The sequence below is a fragment of the Symphodus melops genome (genome assembly GCF_947650265.1).
Source record: "Symphodus melops genome assembly, chromosome: 4".
Taxonomy (NCBI): domain Eukaryota; kingdom Metazoa; phylum Chordata; class Actinopteri; order Labriformes; family Labridae; genus Symphodus; species Symphodus melops.
Window position 1 is genome coordinate 26,109,312 of NC_136694.1, and position 26,020 is coordinate 26,135,331.

Consider the following 26,020-nt stretch of genomic DNA (forward strand, 5'->3'; position numbering starts at 1 on the left):
ATTTTCTAAATTTGGTGAAGGTGTTGATTCCCCCAATTATACATTTCTGTGTTCAGCTCATTCCCCAGTAACCTCTCTTGTTTCTTCCTTCCTGTTGAAGCAGCTGTGTTTGTTCAAACCTTTTTATGGCATGTTGATGGGGTTAATGATTTAAAAATGTGATTAGATGATTTTCAAAGAACAAACAGAATATGTGACAGTCATGTATACCATAGCATGTTGAATTTAAAAAGATGATTTGAATAAGGGTTGTAAATAATCATTATTGTTGATATTAAAGGATTGTTCAGTCCACAAAATGTAGAAAATTGTGAACAATGTTTATCACAAATTAAATAATAAACATTAAAGCCTACAGGTGAGCAGCAGAATGAGCCTTTCAGGCTTGAGTTTTACATCTAATTAATTTATTGACATTTAATTGATTGTCAACGATTCATTACAGACTGAAAAAAAGAATGCAGAGTAAACAAATAAAATAAAAGTCAGCTATTTATTTTGCTAAATAAAAAGAGCTATGTCGATGATAAAAACTTTAATGAGATAAGATCAAAGACATGGATGTTAATGTTCAACATTGAAGAATATTACAAAGACCCAAAGTCCCAAAAAGTAAACATTAATGTATCTGGAACAAACCATAGACTGTATTAAGATGATTATTATACTTCATGGTGCACACTGATTATTACATTGTTTGTGTGCACAGCATATGAAATTGTTTTCCCAATATGTTCAAATATTGTTTGCACAAGCCAATAACTTATTAATAACTAAATAGGGCTATGCAGTGACTACTTTACCTAAAGCTAAAATGGTCCTGTTTTTAACTGTTTTTTTTTAAACTACTTCCGATATAACGCAATTTTGTTGCAAATTTGATTTCCGCTTTTTAAGGGTTTATTTTGAAGGGCTATACCGGAAGTCTTGATTGCCATTATTATGGCTGCCTTTGCTCAAACTAAAGGACCCTCCCCCATCTGGCGGCTCCCTGGCTCCTTTCAGCATCCACCGGCGATACAACGGAGGCGGATGAGGACAATGATTACGTCTTGAAATATTCAAGGAAGCTGGATTAAATTTTTCTCGGTAAGTAAATCGTGATATTTAAAATGTCAATGATCGCACATAACCGACGATAAGCTTCGATTGTATTGATGGAGTGGCATTATTCAATTTGCTGAACCTTTACATCTGCGAACGAAGTGAACAGGCATTGTGATGGTGTTCCTGAGGATCAATTTTATTGAATGAATTAATAGCATTTAAAGTTCATGTGCAGTGAATAAAAGTTTGTTTATTGTTATGAAATGTGTGTTTTAATTCATACCATGCCGGTTTTGTGCTGAAATATCGGAGATCTAACTTGAACCAGACTGCACTCGTACTTTATTACACTGGTTTTGAATGACAATGTGTCAGGTTTCCTTATAATTGAATTTGACTCACGGAAACTAAATTCAGCAGCACTTGTAGTAGTCTTGTTTCCATGTCGAAAATGCAGTCTGAGCAGAGCGGTGTGTGCAGGCTGCAGCAGAGGGCAGGGAGGGATGTGTGTGCTGGTTCAAATCTTGTCTCTGGGGAAGACTCTTGTTTCGTCCAAACCAGCACATTTCTCTGGAGTATCATTGGAGAGCAGCTGGTGGTGGTGGATCCGGGGCCGCTGTGAGGTGCTGACCTCCATCTGATCACACACCGAGCTCTGTCCACGGTTCTGAACTCCTCGTGCACAACACACAGGACCACATGCTGCTGCAAACTATGCACAATGAAAACCATCAAAACGATGTTTATATCATCTGCAGCTCGTGTCTGACACATGCCTTTAACAGCAGCAAGGTTTTTTTTTTTTTTTTTTTCAAATAACACAGAGTTGCTCCTAGTTTTAAAGGGCCATACCGCTGTTTTATGATTCTAATGAAGAGACAAGTCTTGTAAAGATAGAGACACGTTTATAAGATATCATCTGTGGTGCAGAGGAGCTTTTTTTTCTGCATCAGCTGCTGAAGAGCGATGACACGTATTTGCATTGCAGAGGTCTAGAAAAACGTTGGCATGTACCCTTCTGTGGAAGTCATAAAACATCACTACTCACCTGCATTCGACTAAATTGTTACAAACATCAGTATTGGATATCGGACCTGATGTTCACACTCGGTGCATCTCTATAAAGAAGTATCTTTGGGAGATGGGCCAGAAGGACATTTGAGGATGTCCCTTTGTTTTTGATAGACACTTTTGGAAATGTTTGAGTCCAAAAATGAAGGAATAGGCCTTGTATAATTCAGAAAAATGGTCAACAACCTCAGGTATAAATTCTCTGATTGTTATGAGCAAATCATGTCATTTATATTCTGATGGTCTACCCCATCAAACCTCAATAACAGAGTGTTAACAAACACAGCGCTGCCGTATGAGGGAAACTGTGATTCGAATCTTAAACTAAAGAAATGTAATTATTGCTCTCGTACTCTGAGTTTAATGGATTCATTCTGAAAGGCCTTGTGTTTTATTGAGGTTGGAGATTCACTTTGCCTGAATATGCCGTGTAAAAATGTATTCAGTTATTTCATGGAAAGCTGTGGGTCATTCGGCGAGCGAAACACGAGTCACACAAGTGCTTTTTCAGCGAGTCTCTAATTGGATTGGTTCATGTGACAAACGAGGGACACTCATTTGATTTACAGCCCCGGGTTCAACTCCTCCCTGTTTTTGTAGCAGCCGTAACAGATGAGCTGTCGTTGCTAATGTAATTAATTAGACTGAGCCCAGAGTCTCCCTTTTATTCTGTTTCTGTGTAAATAATGAGAGATTGAGCCATGTCATTCCCACTGGGCTTCAGACGTCATTGTTTGCTTGCAGTTTTCATTTGTACCTACGAGCCCTGCCTGTCACATCTGGTGCTCAGCAGCCCGGCCTGTCGTTACATGATTGAAAACAATTAAAGGACTTGTTCTTTTCTCTTCATCCTTTTTTTTATAACCGGGAGTTCAGCTTCAGAGATCCTGAGCCTGTTTCCATCCATGTCTGGGTTTGGATCAATGCAATTACATTTTTTATTTCCTCTGAGAATGACTCTGACGCTAAATAGGTTTCTTTAAAATTAAGTACCGGCACTACTCAAGTGCACGTCTTCTCTCAGCATGTGCACGAGGCGATTTAGAGAATATTCTCAGAGGTACACTGTGTAATACATGAAACAGAGCTTGACAAACACTCAAGCTGCATATATAACATTTAGAAATCTCTTTTGTTTGTCTTCAACTGAGACATATTCATTTTAATGTAAGAGTGGAGAAATATCCAGCAAAAGGACACTTATGGAAGCTGGAATCATATACGTGCCTAAAATAATGACTACAAACACTTAATCAGGCTTTGCTAGCTGTCTGTGCATTTATAGTGTAAACATAGTTTCAGCTGCAGAGACAAGCTTCTCGAAGCTTTGTGAATACACGTTGAGTTATACGTGACGGTGTAAGAGAAGGGCTCAGGCCGCTGTGGTCTGAAGTGTGAGGTAACTGGAGCCTGAGATCGGATCCCCACAGGGGATCATTGGGAAAACTCAGGCTCCATTTCATTAAAGGGCCGAGGGGGGCCCTTTAAAAGATTTTTAACTTGAGCGATCGGCGCATACAGAGCGGTGCGTTTGGGGGAAACAAACACGATTGAACCGTTCCAAATCAAAGTTATTGACTTTATCAAAGAAGAATAAGAGAGAGGGCCCTGAGTCTCTGTCATCGGACATTATCTGAAAGCAAATATTTACTCAACAGAAGATGAACACAGATGAAATGTTGGTTCATACCGTTCGGGAATTCAAGAATGACGGATTGATTAAGAAAAATGTTTGGAGGTTCATGTCCAATAATCTACTCATTGGTTATTCATTGAAGCTTGAGCTTTTGTCCCGGGGGGGGATATCTGTTTCAAATGTTCAGAAGAAATGTCCCACCCCCTCCAACTCAATCTTATTGGCTTCCTGACATGCAAGGGAAATCTAATATTAGACGACATGACAGTTGTGTTAAAAAAAATGAGCAGTTTTTTTTTTAACTGCCTCTCAGACACCGATTAAACAACCCCCCCCCCCCCCCCCCCCCCCCCTTTTCGTGTCTTCCCTGTCTGACTGTGCTGCAGCAGCCTCTCAGGTCTGAATCAGCAGAATAGGAGCAGCAGTGTGCAGATCAGCAGCTTCGCTGTGCAGCCATGAAGAGGTGCATGGTGGTCCCTGCGTAAGATATATTCCTAAACAGGCCGACTCTTTGTTTGTGATCAGGCCCAAAATGAATCCAGAATATTCCCTTTTATACAGATCTCTTGGTTGAACGTGGAAACAGAGCCGACGTGTTCGAGCTGTCCTACCGACGACGAACAAGCTGACCCTCGGTGTGCACGAGATCAAAAGTGAAACACGACCAGGTTCTCTGTGAAAATGAAGAATATTCAGTGATCGGGGCACACATGTGACTTTGTTGACTTTTGTTTGGAGCGTTTGACTTTCAGAAGTTGTGATAAAAAATGTCAGTATTTGTGATTCGAAGGTGGACTTGAAGAGGAGACCAAACCAAGAGGTGAAAAGTCTTCAAGCTCTACTCTCACTCTCCTGCTCATTGTCTACATTCGTTGTCAAGGTTTCAGTACGGAATAAGTTCAGTGCTAAATTATTGTACAGTTTGACTGTATTATTGCTCAAACTACATTCTACTTTAACGTCAGTCAGCCTCTATATGACTACTTGTGAGGGCTTCATTGAGCGAGTGCTGCGGTTAGGTTTGCCTGTCCTTACTTTCCTGAGTGTGCTGCGTCTCTCCTGCTCTGTGGTCTGTGCGTCCTGAAAAGCGTCTCACAGCTTCAGAGGAACAAGAAGAGGCTATTAGAGGCCTGTGGCTTCGCTCTGCTCGTCTGAGGCCGGAGCGTGTCACATATATTGTCAGTGAGGAGCTTCGCAGGGAGGGGAGGAGGAAGGAAGAGGGCTTGATGTTTCCATGGCGACTGGGTTTGGCAAAGATGGGGCCTGTGTGTGTGTGTGTGTGTAGTATGCAACAGCAGGAGTCTTTTTTGCATGTTTAAATAGAGCTGCTACGACTGATATTTCTTCAATGCAGGGATTTTTGGGATTAATAGAAAGTGATTAGGTCCTTCAAACTTCAGATAAAAGGTTAACAGAGGAGGTTTTTTATAACTATCGTTCCAAACGCTTAAGTGCAATCCAACTTTATTTGCTTTAGCACTTTAAAACAACCACAGCTGACCGAAGTGCTGTACATAAAAATAAAACAAAATGTGTTTAAAGGCATAAAGCATGAAATGCACATCTCGCTGAAGAGAGACCTGTGCAGCAAAGAGCCGAGGTCCAATCAGAACCCACTGTAGTCTGTGTACGAGGGGCGCACGACGTAACCGCTAGGCTATCCTCGTTTCCTCATCAACTTTACAAATAAACGTTTGTCTTGCCATTGTGTTACTTTTACGTCTTCAGCCTTTTTTTTTTTTTTTTTTTTTTACAATCGTCAACGTTACGTTTAGTCAACAGGACCAGCCTTGTGTTTGTAACTCCTGACTGACTGAACGCTCAGCGTCTTGAGCTGCCTGTCATGCCAACCTCTCAGTCGATGGTCTGTGTCCACCTTCCACAGGATTGAACTGGATGGTTCATATTTTGGTGAATGAGTACATTGATTTATTGATAACCAATAAACCTCTATTCACATTTTCACATGCTCTGCTAATCAGCATATGGACTTAACCTTTGTGCTACGTCGCGTAGACTTTGAGTTTTCACTCCGCTGACTGAACATGAGGCAACATGCTGAGTGTTTCCTCTGAGTGGATCTCACTTCTACCAGCCTGAGGACTTCTCATTGTCCACAACAAAAACAGAGCTTTTATATGTGTGTGTGTGTGTGTGTGTGTGTGTGTGTGTGTGTATCTGTCTCATAGCTTTTAGCAGCTGCACTCTGTCTCTTAATCACTCACTTCTATGTTCCTGTTCACTAAATCGGCTCCAGTGTGTGTTCACACTTTCAGTGGAGCAGCTGAACCGGCCTCGCCTGTCCTGCACCGACTCTCTGCACCCGCTTCAAGGAAAGCGTTTATTGATTACAAGCTAACAGAGGTGGAGAGCACAGAGGGTCCTTCCTCCTTGCTCTTGAGTATTGATTACATTCCTGCAGCCCTGACGTGGAAGAAATTGGCTCTACACAGAAGAGTAAAAGGTGCAATGTAACCACGAAGAGCAAATTGTGTAGCCATGTTTTCCCCTCCGTTTTAATGCGCTGTGGTTGAAATGTTTTCACATCCATATTTGCATTGGACGTAACAACAAGACAGCTGTGTGGGGGTCATTTCATGCACGGCTCATAGTCACACTGCACCGGCATAACAGCTGAAGATGTGGCACCTGGTGATGGTTTAAAAAAGCAGCAGACCACAGTTTGTTTCATTCTCTGCACACTATGTAAAGGTCTGTGTCTATGAAAAGCACTTTATTTGCACCTGCACAACCCTCCCAACCTCAGATTTAATCAGAAGGCTTCTGAATAGCGCATATTGTTGCTAGGTTACAAACGTTAACATCCACTTCTCTTGGCAGTGAACGTCGGCCATCTTTTTTTTCAGACAGCTCTGTTAGCTTATTATCTGCTTTGATTCAAGAAAAGACCACAGAGAAAAGTAAAGCAATTGTGTCTCGGCGGGCGCCTGTAGTCTCGTGGTTAGCGTGTGTGTTTGAACCCGACCTGTGACTCCTTTCCTACGTCATTCCCCACTCTCTTGATCTCCCTGATTTCTGACTCTATCCACTGTCCCATCTTTAAAAAAGTCATAAAAAGCCCAAAATAAAGCTGAAAACAGAAGGAGGAAACATCTCCTGGCATAAGCAGCAGCTCTAGACAGAGAAATGGTTCACTTAGACGAGTTATACTATAGTTTCTTCCCCCGGTCATTGTGGTTGACAAATCTGATAAGAAAAGCTCCGCCCCTTCTTGGTTCTGTTCGGCCCAATCAGGGAGAAGGGACATTGAAAAACGGTTTTCCAAAACGTGAACTTTTTCCGACTGAGATTGACGTGAGCGTAGAAACGTTTTGTGTTGGAAAGAAGAACGTCAGTGAACACGGGCCCTGAATGGGAAGTGAAACTGAAAAGGGTAAGTACCTGTCTGTCTCCAAGTTCAAGAGACAGCTCATCATCTGACCTTTCCCTACAGAACAGTTTGCTCATCTTTGTTTTAAAAGTCAGTTTGTTTTGAGTTCCACTGAATGAGCTGACTTCCCCTTACACGCACGTTTAACCTGCGACTAACCTGAAAACAGACTCCATTATAAGATTGTGTTTTCTCTGCATGTAATGAGAGCAGAGCAGCAGGCCTTTCAGCTCTTTTTCATCCTGCACAGGGGTCATATATAACATGTGTGTGTGTGTGTGTGTGTGGGGGGGGGTATGATTAGATGATACACAGATGGCACAAACTGGAGAGATGAGCATCTGTCTGCATGGAGGGGGGACCGGCTTTATTTGAGGTTTCACGACTTTACGGCGTTCACTTTACGGTTCAGAGTTTCTGACTTTGACGCTAACCTGCAGCCTCTCGTTCATTTAGTCGCCCTCCATAAGGAAGAAGCTTTGTGGGAGGTGCTCAAACGTGTTGAAGCATTCATTCGGCCTTCTTTCTGAAAAAAGATGTCTCCAATGATGATCTCTAAAATATATTACAGGACGCTGTAATTGTGTTTTTTTGTAGGCCTGACGTTTTTTTAGTCAGACTTTGCACGTAGCGATCTGCTCCAGCCTGTGCGTATTGATCGAGCGGATGTAGCACAGCTGACCCGATGCCCTGATGTCTGTCCTCCACAGAACATCTTGATCTAACCACCTGTGCCTCCTCTCTCCGTTCCTCCTGTCAGCCTCTATCTCGGTGATGGCTGACTTTGGGTCTCCTCTGTCTGACCACACAGCACCTCTCGGAGGACTTTGTGACGAGGGCGAGCCCTCGGTCTCCGCCCTCTGCAGCAGCTAGCTAATTATTGATGCTCTATCGTGTCTGTTCAAGGATCTGTCAAAGTTCAGTCTTACAGTGTGTGTGCGCGTGCACGTGTGTGTGTGCGTGTGTGTGTGTGTGTGTGTGGAAAAGGCGTGCCAGACCACAGGATGCATCATGGTTTCAGGTGTCAGTTCACCTGAAGGCTGTCAGAAAAGACTTTTAGTGACGCTGTTGAGGAGCGAGTGGCTGCAGAGAGGACACAGCAGGTTCGGTAATCTTCTCTGATCTGTACAGACATATCTTGTTCTGTTTGGTCTCATAACTGTGATGATGTTTAGCTGGATTTCTTGCTTTTGATCTGTTTTAAGCAGTAGGGTCCTTGTTAGAGGTCCTTTGGTAAAGGTTTAATTTGCAGTTTTTGGTGGAATAATGAAGGTGTCTCTGTGTTATTTTTTTTTTTTTTTAAAAAAGGTCATGGTGAAAACAGCATCTGAAGAAAGTCATCTGATGTAGTTTGAGTTAACATTGGCTTTGACCTTTGCCTTATCTCACTGAAGGTATGAACTCTTTGTCCTTATCACACTGCAAGTGGAGTGACTTTTCGAAGGATCAAAATGGATGCAGACACACAGCGATAAGTTTTCTCAGATCCTTCCTTGGTACTGATATATAATCAGGAAATTCTCACATATGTAAACTTGTTGCTCCTTCACCCAGGAGACACCATTTTGTCCATGAAAGCAAAAGTAAAACTGATGTATTTTTTATAGCCAAAGCCTTGTTCTTGTCACAGATGTTGTGGCTCCTTGTTATTGTATTAAACTGACAGCAAAAGATCAGACATCATGACGGAACAAAGTGTAACATTGTTGAAGCGTTTCACTGATCTGTTGCTGCGCTCTTCACATGACCCAGGATTATTCCTCCTGGTCTAAACCCGGTGCCTACATTACCCACAATCACCCTGGACTGCTGAGAGTTTGCTGTGTTATGCTAGGCTAATGTAGCTAATTGTAAACAACACAAGAAGTCTTGCCGTCTCAACACACTTAAGATATTATTTAGATTTTCTTGAACGTAGTGTGGTTCCAATTGGCTGCTGACTCGGGTGACATCGCTTGAGGCTATTCAGCCATTTTCACAAATGCACTCTTGAAAAAATCTAGACCATTTCAGGAGGACTGCTCTGGATATTCTCCTGACCTGGCTGTTCACAGACTGCAATTTGTAAAAACTGAATGAAGCGTTTTGGGAGTATAGCAATAGATATACTTGTGTAATTCTGAGGCAGCCACATGAATTGAAGGGAATGAGGTTTATTGGCCCTTTATTATCCCTATGGCCTGATTCTTGGTCAGCTGAGGCTCTATTTCCAGTTGAATAATTAACCTGCATGTTATCAATTCTCTTACAATTACATATTGATCATATCTGTATTAAAAATGTGACTGTTGTAAGTGTGTTTAAGTAGGCGTGTGTCCAGAGCTTATGGATAACAGATGAACTTCATAGAGAAACACAGAACATGTTTCACATATTCTGCCATCTGGACGATGACTTTTTAACGAATGGCTGCCTGAGAAGGAACACAAGCTCTTTCTGTTGCTCTCTGTTTGTTTGCATCGAGCGTCAGCAGCTTTTTCCGCACGTGTCTGTTTTGATTCCCTGAGCCTCTTCTTCAACCGCGACTCATCTCTTGTCAAACAACTTTTAGGAGAGAATTACACCAAAGCAATCTCGAGTGCGAGCTTTTAAGCATCACTTCAAGGGGAGCAGGGGCGTTAAGAGGCTTTGATGAATCTCACAGAATACGTGGTTGCGTTTGCAGATGAGATTTTAGATGAAGTGCCGACCTCAAGGCGTTGAAAGTCGTCAAACTTGTTCAATCTGCCTGTTTTGTTCACTTTAATCGATCTGTTTCTATAATCCGATTGTCTGGACGGTGACGTTACATGACATCAAACTTTAAAGAGTTTGTGCACGTGGGTCCAGTCGGTCATCCCCTCTATCTGTTTACACTGCACTTTGCATTATTGATGAATGGGGTTCTATATATAGGGCTTGGATCTGATGAGGATCGCAGCAGGGGAGAGGAAAGTGCAGCATTTGAATAATGTGGCAGAGATCTCACAGTGCAGGCTTTGTTTGTTCTCAGAGGGCGACTTCAAACGCATCCTATTTTCATACTGTATGTGAGGCTTTATAGAGATCACGTTTTCAGCTGTTTCTGAAGAACAGCAGGAGCCTTTATTATGTTTTCCTTCCTGCTGTCTTTTTTTTATTATCTTACATTGGATGAACTAAAGCAGATTAATGTTATTCTCTCTCTCTGTTTTATATCTTCTGCTCTGTCGTGAACGTCTTCTGGTTTGAACATTCAGGACTGATCTGTTGTACTTACAGATTGCAGTATTTGATAAACTACATTTATGTGCTACGAAACCTGCCAAACTAAACGCTGCAGTAAACATAGACGTCGTCTCTGTGACCTCACTCGTTGGTTTCTGAAGAGGCGTCAAGGAGCCAAAAGACGGCGGTCGCCATCTTTGAAGTGTCATCTCTACGTCCTTTTTTTTTTTTTTTTTATCATTTCAGAAACAGTCAAAGAGGAGGAGCTGAAGCCACAACATGCCGACCTGTCAGCCTACTCAGCCATGACCATATTAGCAAATTCATGCAAAAACTGTATGTGTTCTGCATTTTAACATTGGACCTTAAGGGGATTCATTGACTTTTTTTCGCATGTCCACTTTAGCTAAATGTTCGACATTGGAGGTTGCTGATTGCGTTTAACTCCTAAGAATGTTTGCAAAGAACTTCTGAGTATGATAGCATGTAAGTACTGTCATGTTCATCAAGATCCTCTTTTTTATCTCATTGTCTTTTGTATGTCTGTGTCGAGCGCCCTGTTCTTTTTGATCTTCTGTGTAGTTTTGCTTGATTCAAGGAAATCCTCGTTTGTCAGAGTAGATCGTATCCTGTTGAATAGTCTTTTTTACCTCAGGTCTCTCAGATTCTTCATCCTCACCGTCACCAGTCACCTCTGTGACCTGTCTGTCCTCCGCCTTTCTCACTCGCACTCTGCGCTCTGTGGAGCGTCAGGTCAGTGTGGTTGGCACGTTCATCAAGCTGCAGCTGAGACTGTGACAGACAGAGGACTTGGCTTTTTTTTTATTTTATTTTTTTTTAAAGGTTTGTACACTCTCAGGATGTTTAGAGGAAAGAACATATCAGCTGAAATGTTCTCTCACATTCACAGATGTTTCCTGAACAGCTGTAAAGCTTCGCTCTTGCTCTGAACTTCACCATAAGGTGTGTAATCATTAATCATTTTACGACTGCCATGTCAACAGCACGGACCTTCAAATTCCAAACGTCTTACGTTTATCAGCGTCAGCTCCGCCCTGCACACACTCGCTTTGATGTCGTCTTTAGCTCGAGTTAGTTAGCCCCCGACCTTCAGTCTACTACAGGATGTGTTTGTTGAAACGGAGCCTCTTAAGTTAGGACAGCAGAAACATCTTGAAACTGGCTCATCCCTCTTGTGCAGCTTTTTTCTTCTCCTTCCCGGCTGTTTCGGACGCCCCTCAGTTTGCCAGGCTGTTTCGGGCCCTCTGAACCTTTCTAAAGCGGGTCCCTTGACTAAAACATAAACTGGTGATGCTTAGCAAAAGTGTATGAGGCAAGTGTACAGGATTTGTTTCTTTTCAGTGTTCCACTTTGTTGTCCTACGTACCTGCTTCATGCGATAGTTGGATGTGTGAACACCGGCTTAAAACTTTTCTTTTTTTTTTTTTTTTTTTCTTTTTTTTTAGGAATAACCCGTCCTAAAGGTGGAAAAATGGTTAGGTTTCACTTCAGGTTTCAAGTCCTGCATGCTGTTTTTTTTTTTTTTTTTATAGATGTGTTGTAGTTTAATTGACAGTTGTTTAAACTACATTTCAATTGAACTGAGACCAGTCATTCAACCAGAGCCTGATCACTGTGCACCTCACACTTCCACATCCTCTACAGAACAGTTCATAAACAGCAGCAGAAGAAGCCCACCCACTCCACCCCCTCCCTCCCTCATTCTCTCCCCCTCCTCTCCGCTCCTCTGTCTGAACCATTCAAGCAAAGCACCAACGGATTATCCATCTCTCATTGAGAAACGCACACACGCATACTCGCGCACACACACACACATACACGCAGCTTTTTCCTCAACAGTAGTCAAGGAAGGAAGATCTCGCATCACAGATTAGTGCTCCTCTTCCTCTTTCTCGGCACGCTGATTCTCCATCGCTCAATCAGTCAGTCAGAGAGGACGCTAAAGCTAAAGGAGCAGGAGGGGAGAAGAGGAGAGGGGCTGACTGCTGGAGGAGCCCACGTGTCTCTCTTTTCTGCGAGCTGCAGCCTGAGCTGCTGTTAATGGAGGACCGGGGGTAAGCTTTTGTTGCTGAGGCGGGGGGCTGTGCTCTCCCTCTCTGTCTGGGTGTAGTTCTGCTCTTTGTCTGTGGGCTTTGACTCTCTTGACATGTTGATGCTGTGGGTCTGCTGCGCTGAGAGTTGTGTTGCTTTTTTTTTTTTTCTTTCTTTTTTGGAGGATTTTCTGCACTTGCTTTTTCAGGGATGGGGAACCCTGATGCTCCTTTGGTCGCGTTGCTTGGTCGGGATAATGTCGACCTTTGACTTAAGCTGCAAGTTGTGATGATGAAAGAAAAGAAAGGCGGAGAAATGAGCCAAAGAAACATGATGGTGCTGACTAAACGTTTGCATGCTGCCAACGTTTTTGTTTATGTCCCTGTGTGTGTGTGTGTGTGTGTGTGTGTCTATAAGGAACAACCTATGAGATAGTGTACTCTAAAGTAGAAAGACAGTCAGTTTACTGTCCCTATTTCTGGTTCAGTTATACTGATTGACTACGATTAAAAAGTAGAAGCTAGTAAGTGTCTGTTTTCCTCCTCTGCCATGAGCCATTCTGCAAGCCAAGCAAAGGGTCCGTCCTGAACAAAGCCCCCTCTCTGCGTGTAGCTAATGGATTAACCAAGCGTGATAAACACCCACTCATGCCATACTCCACGTTGCATCCGGCCCAGGCGTTTGTTTTGCCCTTCTGGCTGGAAATTCCTTTTTCAATCGTAGGACGATTCGTGTTTTTTTTTTAAATCTATCCACCTTCCTCTCTTTCTCATCTGTGCCCATCGTTTATTCAGCAGTGTGGTTTCATCCATTGCTCCTCAGTTGACCCAAATACCCATGCAGCACCCACCCCTCCCCCTGACCTCCTGTCAAACCCAACACCGCTGCTTCTCTATTGTTTTATATGTGTCTTCACTGCTTCTCAGCCTTCTTCATCAGCAGCGTGGAACATGGGAGATTTGTTTGTTAGAGGAAAAGAAATCATGGTGCGACTTCTAAACATTCACTGCATCCATGGTGTAGAGCTTGAACAGTTTGACTTGTGTCACGAAGCACATGTTAAGTCTTTTAAAGGGTGTTGAAGAAAAACAGACATATCTATAGCTAATATAAGCAGCAGCACTTAGCTTAGCGTTCAGGGAAAAAAGCTAGCCTGTTTCTATCCAAAGTTAACATTTTTCACAACCTTTTTTTATTGTCTTTTTTCCGCCCTTCAAACGTAGCTCTCTGTGTTTTACACTTGAGTTTCTGTTCAATAAAAATGCATGATATCTTTTGACGCACTGAAAGATTGCAGTAGTTGTTGCCTCAGTTTCCAGCCTTTGTGCTAAGCTAGGCTAACCAGCTTCTTGCTTTAACTTCATTTAACCCTCAACAAAAACAGAAATACTTTTAATTACTCCTTGATGTCAAACTATTAACTCAACATAAAAGGTAGAAAAAGGTCTATCACAAGCTTCACAGTCAATGCTTTTACTGATCCTCAGTATTCCTGCTAAGGTTCAGTGGAGCTGCCGCTGACGTTTCTCTGCACTGATAACAAGCGCTGCTGTTTTGTTGTCGAGTCATGTTTGTCGTCCAGCTATTTTAATCCCCGCTTTGCAGCCGATCTTCATCTGCATTTCTGTACGCTCTGTTTAGTTTTGTTTTTGATTGTATCTCCTGTCTCACCTCAACTTGTCTGTATCTTACTTTTCACATGTGTTGATTAGTTTGATCATGTTTCATGATGAACAACAATTGTCATCTTTTGGTGTTGAAAGTTGAGATTTAAAAAGCAAAATGAGTTTATGTTCAGACGTGAAGCACTTATACGAGCATATCTTCTTAAATCAACCTTTCTTATTTCCATATTTGTGCCATATTGATCGTACCATTGAAATAATGAAAACAAGAGTCTAAAACAACATAATTCAATTTCTCTTTCAGAGTCAGCACCAAGCAGCAACATTCAGCTGTGTATTGGAATATTAACACATCTGGCAAACAGTGAGGTCATTTAAATGTTGTAACTTATTTTACACACACACGTGAAAGAAGACCTTCTCATTTCAGCTGCAAACACTTTTTTGATCATATATTGTTAAAAACTGAATACTCCAGCTTTCACTTTGAAAACGTGTTACTGCCTAAAGCTAGTTGCTAACTGTGTGTGTGTGTGTGTGTGTGTGTCCGCTCATCACTGAGAACAACTTTGTGCTGCAGCCAACAGTGATGCTGAGAGCCATGAGGGTCAGCCGCTAACAGGTGTCGACTGGACAGCTAAACAATGATTTGACTCAACACGGATTTCATTGTTAGCCCCTCTAAAATCAAAACCCCATAAAACACCTGTTTATCTATCAACATAAATGGCTTTTTTTTTTTTTTTTTTTTTTTTTTTTTACAGGAAGTGTAATTGCTTTTATTCTGTTAATTTCGAATTGACCTAAAACATGAATTGCAGATATGAAGCTAGCTGTCATTGGCAGCTGTTAACCACTTCGAGCCCATTATCATTTCGGAGTGAGGTGTGAACACGAGGCAGACTCACAGTGTAGTCACTCGAGAAATTGCAGTTTGTGCTGCGAGCTGAACCTGAACCAGCGGAGGTGAGCGAGGAAGTGATGAGGCTGCAGCAGCTCCTGGATAATGTTTGTGTTTTTTTAATTCCTCGGTATCAGCAGCAGTCTGCGGTCAGTCGGACACATAACTGCATCATTAGTATTTGGTGTTTTTTTTTTAAAAGAAATGTTACCCTCTAGATTAAAAAGATAAATGGATAGGTTTTGAGAAACTGTGCTCAGAGGAAAATGTCTTCCCTGTGACACTGTTTGAAGATAAAATGCTACGTGAGAAGTTATGGTGGGGGGCCCGCAATGAAAGCTTTTTTGCTCCAAACAGTATTCAGGGATCCATTTTTCCTTTGAATAAAGTGTGCGTATTTCGTTCAGAAAATAGAGCATAGAATTGTCTCACTTCTCCAACTTTAAAAGTTCTCTTCTAAATGTCATTAGTTGACCTTTAATGAGCATTTTCATTCCATTTTTTTCATTTCACAGACAGGTACTTTATTTTTCATGCAAACATTGTGCAGCGATCACTTATTTCTTTACAAAAGAAAACTGAGATATCATGTATCGCCACTGAGTTAAAAAATATGGAGATAAGATTTGTGTGGTCCATATTAGTCCAGTCCTAGTGTCTGTGTCGTTGTTTTTCATATTTGTGCTGGCACATTTTGCTTCTTTATGGTTCCTTTGTGTATTTCTGTTGGATTAAATCTCTTGGTAGCTGTTACTCTCCTCTGAGCTCACCGTGTGAGTCTCTCCAGTAGTGTAGCCTCTCTTCATGTTATTTTTGAATGGTTTGTTTTGTCTCTCATTCTGCAGCCATCAGGATGGTTTTGTGAGTCTGCAGTTGTTTGTTTGATTGACTCCCATCATGTAACGCTGTAAGAGTCACTTTAAACAGAGGCTCCAAACCGAGGGGCCGCCATGATCACATAGACCAGCGAGGCTAATGCACAAAAAGCCCGTCGGGCAATCCATTCAGTGACAGACGATAGATCGTTTAGAGTTCCTCACGTCCTCCTCTCACTTTTGTGTCCTCATTTGAGTCAGTGTCATTATTAGCAATCATGTCACAGCTTGTAAGTTTCTGCAGCAGCAGGAGCAGCTAGGTGTTTCAGCGAGGCCTCGGGACAATGTTAGCAGACTATGATGAGGGAAGATGACTCTGCTATTGTGCTGCAGCGTTCTCACAGAAGCAGGGGGAGTCGATCAGTGCCGACCACCAAGTCTTTGAATGTGACAGAGTCATCTCAGGGGAGAAGAGAGAGAAAATGCAGGAAGCTCTGATGGTGATTGTCGTTTTCTGAGGACTTGAGCCTTCCTGAAAGTATTGTGTAAAGTAAGATGAACCTTTGAATTCCCCTGATGTTTATCACTCATCGTCTCACCTTTAGTTTGGACTTTGCTCGTGTGTGTGTGTGTGTGTGTGTGTGTGTGTGTGTGTGGCTTTTTAATCTACAGAGAATCTCTGCAAAGGTGTGACTCTGATGTCATTCGCGTACTTTGGATCACATGAAGAAACTCTTTTCATCATTTAATATAGCTCCGTTTTCTTTGAATATTTCACATTCCTTTTATTACTAATATTACTTTTTGGTCTTAACAGATTAAATGGTGTGAGGGATGTTGCTTTGGGCTCATGATGTCAATGAGTCCAGAGATTGCTCCCACTTAGGAATCAGCAGGATGTGAATCTGAATGAATGGAATAACTAGCAGCCTCTGCCGTCAGTGTGTGAGTGGGTGAACGTGAGCTCAGGTGTCAAAAGCGCTTTGAGTCGTGAAAAGGGGAGAAAGTTCATTTAACATAGATGCTTTAAGCCTCAGAAAGAAATGTTAGTTTTAGGTTTTTGTTATTGTTAAAACACAGTAAGAGGTTTAAAAACATCCCCTTCAATTGAAGGAAACTATGAAAGCTTTAAGCCTTTTCTGAAGGTGGTATTAATCATTCATTCGTTGATCTTATTTACCATATTCAATTTTGCTCTTTGAGCATTGTTGCACAAATATAATTCTCTATAATACTGGCAAAGTAATACATACACTAGATACTAGATACATTATGTAATAAATATATCATGTATCTGTCGGCTGTAGTGACACAGCATACCTTTCTTTAAATAGCTTCTTAATCTGGTAAACTCCGACTGGTTTATAATCCCTCACATTAAACTTCCTGCACCTTCTTTTTCTCGTTACATAAGAATTTCATTCCACTCTGAAATTCAAAACGCATCCTTAGCCGCTCTTATGACAGCAGGAAAATTCTAGAGGCAAAGATATTCAGATCACACACGCTCAGAAAGAAGTATTTTATCCAACACTGAGCGGCTGGAAGGAATGCACGAGCTCTCTCAAAGATATGCAGCTCAGTCGAAATGTATAATACGAGGCGATTACTTCAAGTGCATTTATGCAGGGACGCTGAAGATATGAGGAAAAAGGGGTTCGCATAGCATTAACACGTCTTTAATTTTGTGTTTACTCTCTCCTTTGCTTATCTTTTCTCACAGTGCATGAGGAGCGTTTCCCCTGCCGCAGACCGACACAGCCTGAATCCATCCTGCCAAATCCAGGGACCATGTCTGGAGCGTACGACGAGTCCGCCAGCCAGGAGGAGACCACAGACAGCTTCTGGGAGGTGAGACAGTAAGAAGCAAGCTTAGACAGATTAAAGCTTCCAGAGAAGTGACACCGCCGAGTGATGAACTCTCACTGAACCGGCAACGTCTGGCAGGCGGGGAGAACATTTATCAGCTGTGTGTGGGCACAGAGTCAATAATGTTTGATCACTGAGCCAGCAGAGGTGGTGATCACTTTTTATCGTACATTAATGAAAAACTATTTATTTACTCCTGTGTCACAGCCTGTAATATCATTACTCTCTCAGTGTAACACTTGAGGACACTGAGGTGACACTCTGACTCCTCCTCTGACACGGATGTTGCTTTTTTGTGAGCTGAAATTCTTAAAACACAACCTCTTCTTCTTCTTTTTGATCGTCTTTTAGGCCCTGTGTCCAACTAGTGTTTTTTTTTTGTTTGTTTTTTTCCGGGTAAAAAAGCTCCGACTTTGTGCTCTGGAGCACTTGCGTGAGTCGTTTGTTGGCTGAGAAGAAAAGCTCCGAAGGTTCTTCTTACACTCTGTTGACAACAGCGGCGGTTTTACCAACACTGCTCTGTTACTTTTTACTGCATGTTTTTTTTTTTTCTTTGATCGTTTATTTCCCGATCATACACGGACAGAGCAAAGAGGATGTGGGTACAACACACGATCTGTCGGAGGCAAACTAGAGACTGAATATCATTGCTCGGTGTACATGGGGCTGCATGCTGTCTGAATCACGATGTCCTTTTAGTAAAAGACTGAACTGACTGAAATCGATGGATGATATTAGTGATTATTATTAGTGATATTCGTAAGGTTGTCAGCACCCCGTGTTAGGAAATGATAGTCTCCATTATTTTCAGTGTTGAAAAGCTACCTATGTGTTTGTGCAGGAGATCATGATTGTTTGATATGAAGTCCTGGCATCATGATAACCTCGACGGTAGTAACAACAACTTTCATCTAGTTCATTATTTGTTTAGTCAGGAACAGCGGATAATGTGATAGTGCTTTATACTGCATCTGTGACCAAACCCTCGACATGTTCAACTTACAGCCACTTAAGGCTAAGGAGAGAAACAAAGAATCACAGCTGCAAAGCTAAGAAGAGGACGCGTTGACAAGTTTGTTTTGTAAAATGAAGTAAGTGTTTGATAGTGGCAGTGACTGTCATTGGTTTCTCCCACGCCCTGAGAACAAACAGTCCAGACTCAGCTGAGCAACAAGTTCCCCGAACTCCATTCATTATATATGAGAGCTGCTGAGTGTTCACAGTGTTTACACAGGGGGAAAAAAAAGTCTGACCCATCACAAGCTACAAATATCGATCGCGTCGTCTTCCAGCATCTTCACACACAGTGCATGTGATGGAAGGAGTCGGACAGTTTTTCAGACCGAGACGATGTATTGTTTCATCATTCAGGTTTTATAATCAATTTTCCTCGCAGTCAGATGTGTTCCATTCCTGTCGTGTCTCTTTGGCCTGGCTTTCAGAAATCAGCTGTAGCAGCAAAGGTGTCTGTTTCCAGCGCACAGTCACTACATCACAGCCGCTGGTTGCATTGGAGCCAGGGCTGCAGTGCTGCCTGCTGATCGCTGACTCGGCTGGCTGCAGAGGGGTGGTGTGGAATGCAATCATTTCCTCTGCAGCAGCAGCAGCTCTCATGTTTGTCATCGGAGATTTGTTGAGTTTCATTATCAAGGAAGGAGTGTGAGTAAATGTCAATGACACAGTCAGTAGAGATACAGTCCGTTTATCTCTGTCTCAAATGTGAGAAATGAATACAGCAGGCTACTATTTCAGCCTCCTTCATATTCAGGGAGAAGCTAACAGCTCTCTGGGAGGCTGCTGCTCCTGCGTCCGTGGAGAGTTGTAAATTATACGACATTAAACCATCCGCTTTCATCGCATAACTCCAAACACTCAGCAGCGTCCTCGCCCCGGCTCTTCCCATCACCTTGAAGCTAAGAGATGAGTTTTACAGGCTCACACCGTGATGATGATTCTGTGATCCTCATAGCAATTATGGAAAACGGCATTTTTTTTCAGTCATGTGTTATAAGTCATGACGTCTTCAACCACAGCGGTTTAGTGAGGATTTTCCCTTTTTCTGTAATTAAAAAAAAACAACAAAAAAAAACCTTACACTCTGTCATGTCATTCATTTCAAAGTTGAGGATTTTCAAAAAGGTGTGAGGAGCCTTTTTGTTTCCATAAAGAAAACTAAAAGAGGGTTTTCTTCTTAAACCAGGTCGTGATGAAAGCACATGAACAGCAGCCACAGGAAAAGCCCGAAGGTTCAGGAGATACCTTCGTTACTTTACGAGTTCAATAAAAAAAAGGACTTCACTGTTAAGTCAATATGAAGAGCCAGCTAGCAGCTGGTTAGCTTAGTGAAGCATACGGACCGGCAGTTCTTGAAAAAAACAAGCCTGTCCCTTTCTCAAGTTCATTAAATGCATGCACTGTGTTACCTCAGATAAAAATGACTTTTTGACTTTATGACAGATACACAGTAAATCACATTTTTGACATAGCCCGCACTGATAACCAACACAAGCCCAGGGGGTGAAAATAATCATCCGAGTCCACTCGTGTGAATTAAATGAAGGTTAATCTGAGACATTATTTTGAAGGTTGGGAACTACAAACGTTCAGTGAAGCGGATCGACGATGGTCACCGGCTCTGCAATGACCTGATGAACTGCATCCAGGAGCGTGCCAAAATCGAGAAAGCATACGCGCAACAGCTGACCGAGTGGTCCAAGAGATGGAGGCAGCTGGTAGACAAAGGTGAGCTGCAGTGTGTAACTCGTGTCATTCAAATTCAATATATTTGTACACACTGCATTGAAAATAAAGTGGCATATAATTGCACTGATTTACTCTCCCATCCTTCCTCCTCCAGGGCCTCAGTACGGCACAGTGGAGCGAGCATGGGTGGCAGTGATGACAGAGGCGGAGAAGGTGAGTGATCTTCACCAGGATATGAAAAACCACCTGATGAACGAGGACTTTGAGAAGGTGAAGAACTGGCAAAAAGACTCGTACCACAAACAAATGATGGGAGGATTCAAGGAAACCAAAGAGACGGAGGAAGGCTTCAAAAAGGCTCAGAAGCCCTGGGCCAAGAAGCTGAAAGAGGTGAGACGGTGTGTTTTGTGCTAACAGGTAGATGAGTACTTTCAGAAGGGCATTGTTCTTAAAATAAGATTAAAAATTGTTGTATTTGTGTTTATTTGCTTATTTCATTCTGTCCGTTTAGCTTGAGGCTGCCAAGAAATCCTTCCACATGGCCTGTAAAGAGGAGAAGCTGGCGTCCACCAGAGAGGCCAACAGTAAGGCAGAGGCCTCTGTGACGGCCGAGCAGCAGAAGAAGCTCCATGAGAAGGTGGACAAGTGCAAACAGGACTCACAGAAGGTGAGAGCAGCGAGTGCCAGCTGCAAAAGGCCTGCAGCATAATCATTATGCAAAAGATGTTTCCACTATAAAGCCAATAAGCAAATTGTTGCCTTGTGGCTGGTGGCCTATTTTAAGATGGAGTCTCTCTGCCAAGTATCACGAAGGCGTCACAGCGGTAGAAAGTGAAGCATTGTTTAAGCTGGAGTGAGTCCTACACCTCCCTCACTCTTAAGTGGACTGTGCTCTCCATACACTGCCTTGACCTTCAAACTCTTGGACGATGATTCTTTAGTGTCTTTGAACACACATTCATCTTCTTTCCAAGGTTAAAATGTGTCACATTGGGCCGCGGAACTGAAAAACAGGAAGTGTGAGAATCAACCATCGGGAAGAATGAGTCATCCCTTTGTATCACTGAGATATAAGATATATCAAAGTGTATTTCATGCTCTTAAGACTGTGTCTTTGTTTGCGTGTTTAAACGCAGGCTAAGGAAAAGTATGAGAAGGCTCTGGACGAGCTGAGTAAGTGCACACCTCAGTATATGGAAAACATGGAGCAGGTGTTCGATCAGTGCCAGGATTTTGAAGAGAAGAGGCTGAGCTTCCTCAGGGAGGTGCTGCTGGATGTCAAACGCCACCTCAACCTCACTGAAGACGACAGGTTTGAAAAAACACACACGCACACACACACACACACACACACACACACAGACGGAAGTGATTATCTTGTCTTGTCCTTGTCATTATACTTCATCTAAATCTTGTCTGTCTTTACACAGTTATACTACAGTGTACAGAGATCTTGAACGCACCATCACGACAGCCAGCGCACAGGAAGATCTGAAGTGGTTCAGCAACGCTCACGGTCCTGGCATGCATATGAGCTGGCCCCAGTTTGAGGTACAGAGATACAATGTTGAGACCATTCTGCTTTATATAAAGTCCAAGAATCAATGAAGGAGTACTTTTTACCTTTAGAGAAACAGTGACAACCTGTAGAGAATCACAGGAGGTTTGATGTAAGTCTCATGACTCTGATGCTAAAGTATGAAACTACAGCCAGCGGCTGGTTAGCTTAGCATTGCATGAAACCTGAATGCAAGTAGAAACGGTTTGCCAACTTCTGTTAAATGATTCAAATAAAATCAAAGAGCTGAATTATCGACATGTTAACATAGTTCATGTTACGAGTACACAATACTGAATTATGTTTCATGTTTGACGAGTATTTCTTTTCTCTCAAAGTTTGATTTGAACGTTACATACTGAGAGATACTTGGCTTTAACTGTCGCTGTGCAATGCAAACACATGCAAAATTAAATGTTTTTTTTGGGGGGGGGGTTTTTGCATGTTTTGCAGGAATACAACCCAGACCTCACCCATAAGATCTCACACAAAGAAAAGATCAAGAAAAACAGTGATGGAGTGATGCTGACTAACGTAACAACAGTAGTAGACCACGCTCAGGCTGTAGACAGAGGAAGGTGAGACTGAACACACGTCAATCAGATGGGGATGCTGATGATCTCACACGGACTATCCTCTTAATGTTACCATTGCTTAGAACTAACATAAGGCCATTATGCTACAAGACTGAAACTAAATGTTCTGCTGAAATGTGTCATGTTCAGTGTGAGCAGCTACGAGAAGAACCAGGCGTACACGGGCTCCACAGAGTGGTCAGATGAGGACCAGACGGCCCCGGACTCAGCAGGGGACACCAACGGTGGGGCGAACCCCTTCGACGACGACGAGGGCAAAGGTGTTAGAGTGAGAGCGCTGTACGACTACGATGGTCAGGAGCAGGACGAGCTCAGCTTCAGAGCAGGTGAGTGTCTTCAATGCACTTGTTGTCTCTCTGCAGCTCCAATGTTTAATCGTCTCCTGATTTTGTACATGTCTGCGTTCTTTCATCGATAAAAGGGGATGAACTGACAAAGCTGGAGGACGAGGATGAACAGGGCTGGTGTAAAGGTCGCCTAGACAACGGTAAGTTGGGTCTTTACCCGGCTAATTACGTGGAGCCGATTTAACTGAACCAGATGAGGACGCTTTTGTCATCGGAGGGAAACCCAGACTGAACCGTCCAGTCGCATTACCGCACATTGCCAGAGACTTGAAAGCAAAGCTCCCTCTTGTCGGTCACAGTGAGCGCTCTTCATCTTAGCATTCATCACAGAGACACCAGACGTTACAGAAACAAGATCTGTTCAGGACCATGTCATCTACAAACACTGAAACTGAAGCTAAATATTTGAGTCTGTTTGTGTGTAGCTGTGTTTGATTTCAGATGTGACGCTAACATGCCGTTCAGGATTTCCTCACACTACATTACTGGCATGGTATCATCAGTTGTGCCTGGGTAGCCGGACTGAGCTATGCATTGTGCATTTTGTGTATATATTTGACCCTTTTTTTTTTTTTTTACAGTCTGGATACTTGTACAGTTGTTTCCTCGAGTACAGTGTTGTCTTTTCTTTGTGAAATATTTACATGTTTGGCATCACAGGAATAGTCTGACATTCTGGCTTGATGTGCTTATTCACTTTAGATATCAAGGCAAAAGAGTTTTATTTAAGAGGTCGGGGACTGATTTGAACATCTGTTATATATGAACAGTTAACATGAAGCTACAGCCACGACAACGTTAGCAAAAAAAAAAAAATGATGAGCGCTCCGAGCTGTGTCTGAAGGTAACACAGTCCAAAAAGTAGTTCTATTTTTATGTCCAGAGAAAGAATTAAGATAATCCTCCTATGAGAGCTATGAGCTGAATCAGACAGCTATCCACCAATGTTATTAATCCCAATTTGTTGCAGTGTGAAAATACAATAACTAAACCAAAAGATCTGACTTTTATGCTAAGCTACATTAACCAGCTGCTAGCTGAGGCCTCATAGAAGTGTAAAGACTTGTGACTGATATCCATTTTCTCATTTAGCCCTCAGTAGGAAAGGGAATTAGCATGCTGTTTTCTATAAAGTTGAACAACATCTAGATCTATTTTTCTTCTGCTGAAATTACCATAAAATTACGTTCCAATGAATCCATATATTCTAGTCTGAGGACAATTATTCACGTCAATTAGCAAATGTACAAAAATGTGTGAGTACTCTGATTCAAGAGGAAATATAACGAGTGCCGACAACAAAAACGCCTTTATGAAGTCTGGATACACGTTCAAAAGAAAGATTGGAAAGGTGATATTTAAAGCTGGCTGGTTCAGAGAGAGAGAAATGATTTCTGATTTCACTTTATGGCCAACAAAAACTAATGAGACCATCAGCATTAACGTGGACTTTTTCTAATAGTTATTTTTAATGATAGAAAACCTCTGCTGGGGGGGGTAGGTGTCAGTCAAAGTTATTAACTATATAGGGTTTTTTTTTTTTTACATTTTCCACAGCTAAGATTCTTAATGAGGGAAACATTAGACTGACTAATTATATTAACGTACACAAACATATTCTGATTTTGCCCTGACGATCAGGTTCTGGCCACAATTTTAGCTTTTTAAAAGCCGACCTGAAATGAAAATATGAACTCAACCATAACTGTTTTAAGATTACCTGCCTCTAACAAGATGCCTGTGATATGTATTATCTGTCAGATTTCTCATTCTGTTTTCACCTTTTTGTGCAGACTGTGTGCAGACGCCATGAACAAAACCTGCCTTTGTGTGGAGATGAGCTTGATTTCCAAACCATTGTTTAAACTATAGAACTTTTTTCTGCTGTAAATGAGACTTGTTTACTACAGGTGATTGCCAGTGACTAGGCATTATCAGCTAACAGATCTTATTTTCGTGATTCTTTGCTTGCTGATGCTCTCACACAATGCTTAAGTGTGAACTGATCAAATGCATGCCCGAAATTTATCCCACCAAAAAACTGACAGTTTCTTTATTAGATTTTTTTTTTTTTTAAGTATAATATATATTTGTAATATGTAACATTTACACACATGATTGGTTTATTTTACTGTGTACCACTGTGTATTTAATGTCAGCTAAGTTTTCTTATTTATAATCCAAAAAGCTAAAGAGTGCATGTAGCAGTACAGTTTATGTTAAATGAGATCGGTTTGTTACTCCTGACAACCACAGGTGTTGGTGAAAACTGCGCCCCTTGTTGACAAGGAAGCTGGGTGTTCTCTTACTGACGCAGGCAGAAAGCTGCAACGAGTGCCGCACAAGAAGGCAGAAAGAGGATCTGTCTCTGAAATATTGATGAGGCTGCTTCCTTTTTTCTGCTGCGAGAATAGAAGACAGTTTTTGAACTCCAGCAGGGAAATGTCACTTGTACTGTTTATGCTTCGGTATGCTTTTTGAAAACTGTTGCTCCTTGTACACTCTGGATACAGAAGGGTGACAGAAATATTGCCTTATAAAATCTATCACCCTGCCGCTCTAAAGACTCTCGAAATTAAACGGAGAGCACACTTCCACAGAGACCGACATCGGCTCAGTTTACACTGAAACGATACACAGGCTCCCTTTGAGTGAATACGTTTAAAGACTCAACAGTCCTATAAGGTAACATGTATTAAAGACAGAAATGGGACTGTTTCAAAAGTGTAAGAAGAAAGAAACCACTGTGAAAACTCCTGTCATACACCGAAGGATGAAAATCATATTTAAGAAAAAGCTAAATCTGAAGAGCTGTTCTTTTTTTTGGGTCTGTTGCTCCTGCGGGAGACGTTGAGGGAAACTATGTCAAAGACTCGAGGGCTTTCTCTCTTTTCTTTTTTGCATAGAGCTGTACTTTCAGAACTGTAGTGCCTGTTCATCTGAATAAGCAAAAATAAAAGATGTCATCAGAAAACTTTGGGGTACGTATGTGACTCTGAGTCTGAAGCAGTGCTTTAGCATTTCTCTGTTCTGAAAAGTCTAAATGCAGTCATTAGCCTTTTTAGTCTAAAGTCTGATGAAAGGTTTGGTACATAACACTTGTTTATATGATTGAAGTATCTACTTAAAATGTGTTAACAAGCATTAATACATAAAATGTATCATTGTAAGATGCAAATTATTGAATGAATAAAAAACTTAAGCACAAAATCACATATAAAGG

General features: G+C 41.9%; 1 protein-coding gene across 4 annotated transcripts; it reads left to right on the top strand.

Moving 5' to 3' along the window:
* The first annotated feature begins 950 nt into the window (after positions 1–950).
* pacsin1b (protein kinase C and casein kinase substrate in neurons 1b) lies at positions 951–25,771 on the top strand. Of its 4 annotated transcripts, XM_079342595.1 has the most exons (11): positions 12,088–12,406; positions 17,448–17,575; positions 20,179–20,335; positions 20,451–20,686; positions 20,808–20,963; positions 21,433–21,608; positions 21,727–21,847; positions 22,308–22,432; positions 22,580–22,776; positions 22,872–22,937; positions 24,591–25,771. In XM_079342595.1, exons 2-11 carry the CDS (start codon positions 17,516–17,518, stop codon positions 24,608–24,610), a joined length of 1,314 nt encoding a protein of 437 aa, XP_079198721.1. In that variant the 5' UTR covers positions 12,088–12,406; positions 17,448–17,515; the 3' UTR covers positions 24,611–25,771. The 4 variants fall into 4 exon arrangements, with proteins under 4 accessions (XP_079198719.1, XP_079198720.1, XP_079198721.1 ...); XM_079342593.1 differs by lacking the exon at positions 12,088–12,406 and adding an exon at positions 951–1,089 and having other exon boundaries at positions 22,872–25,771; XM_079342594.1 differs by lacking the exon at positions 12,088–12,406 and adding an exon at positions 8,434–8,539 and having other exon boundaries at positions 22,872–25,771.
* Positions 25,772–26,020: the final 249 nt, after the last annotated feature.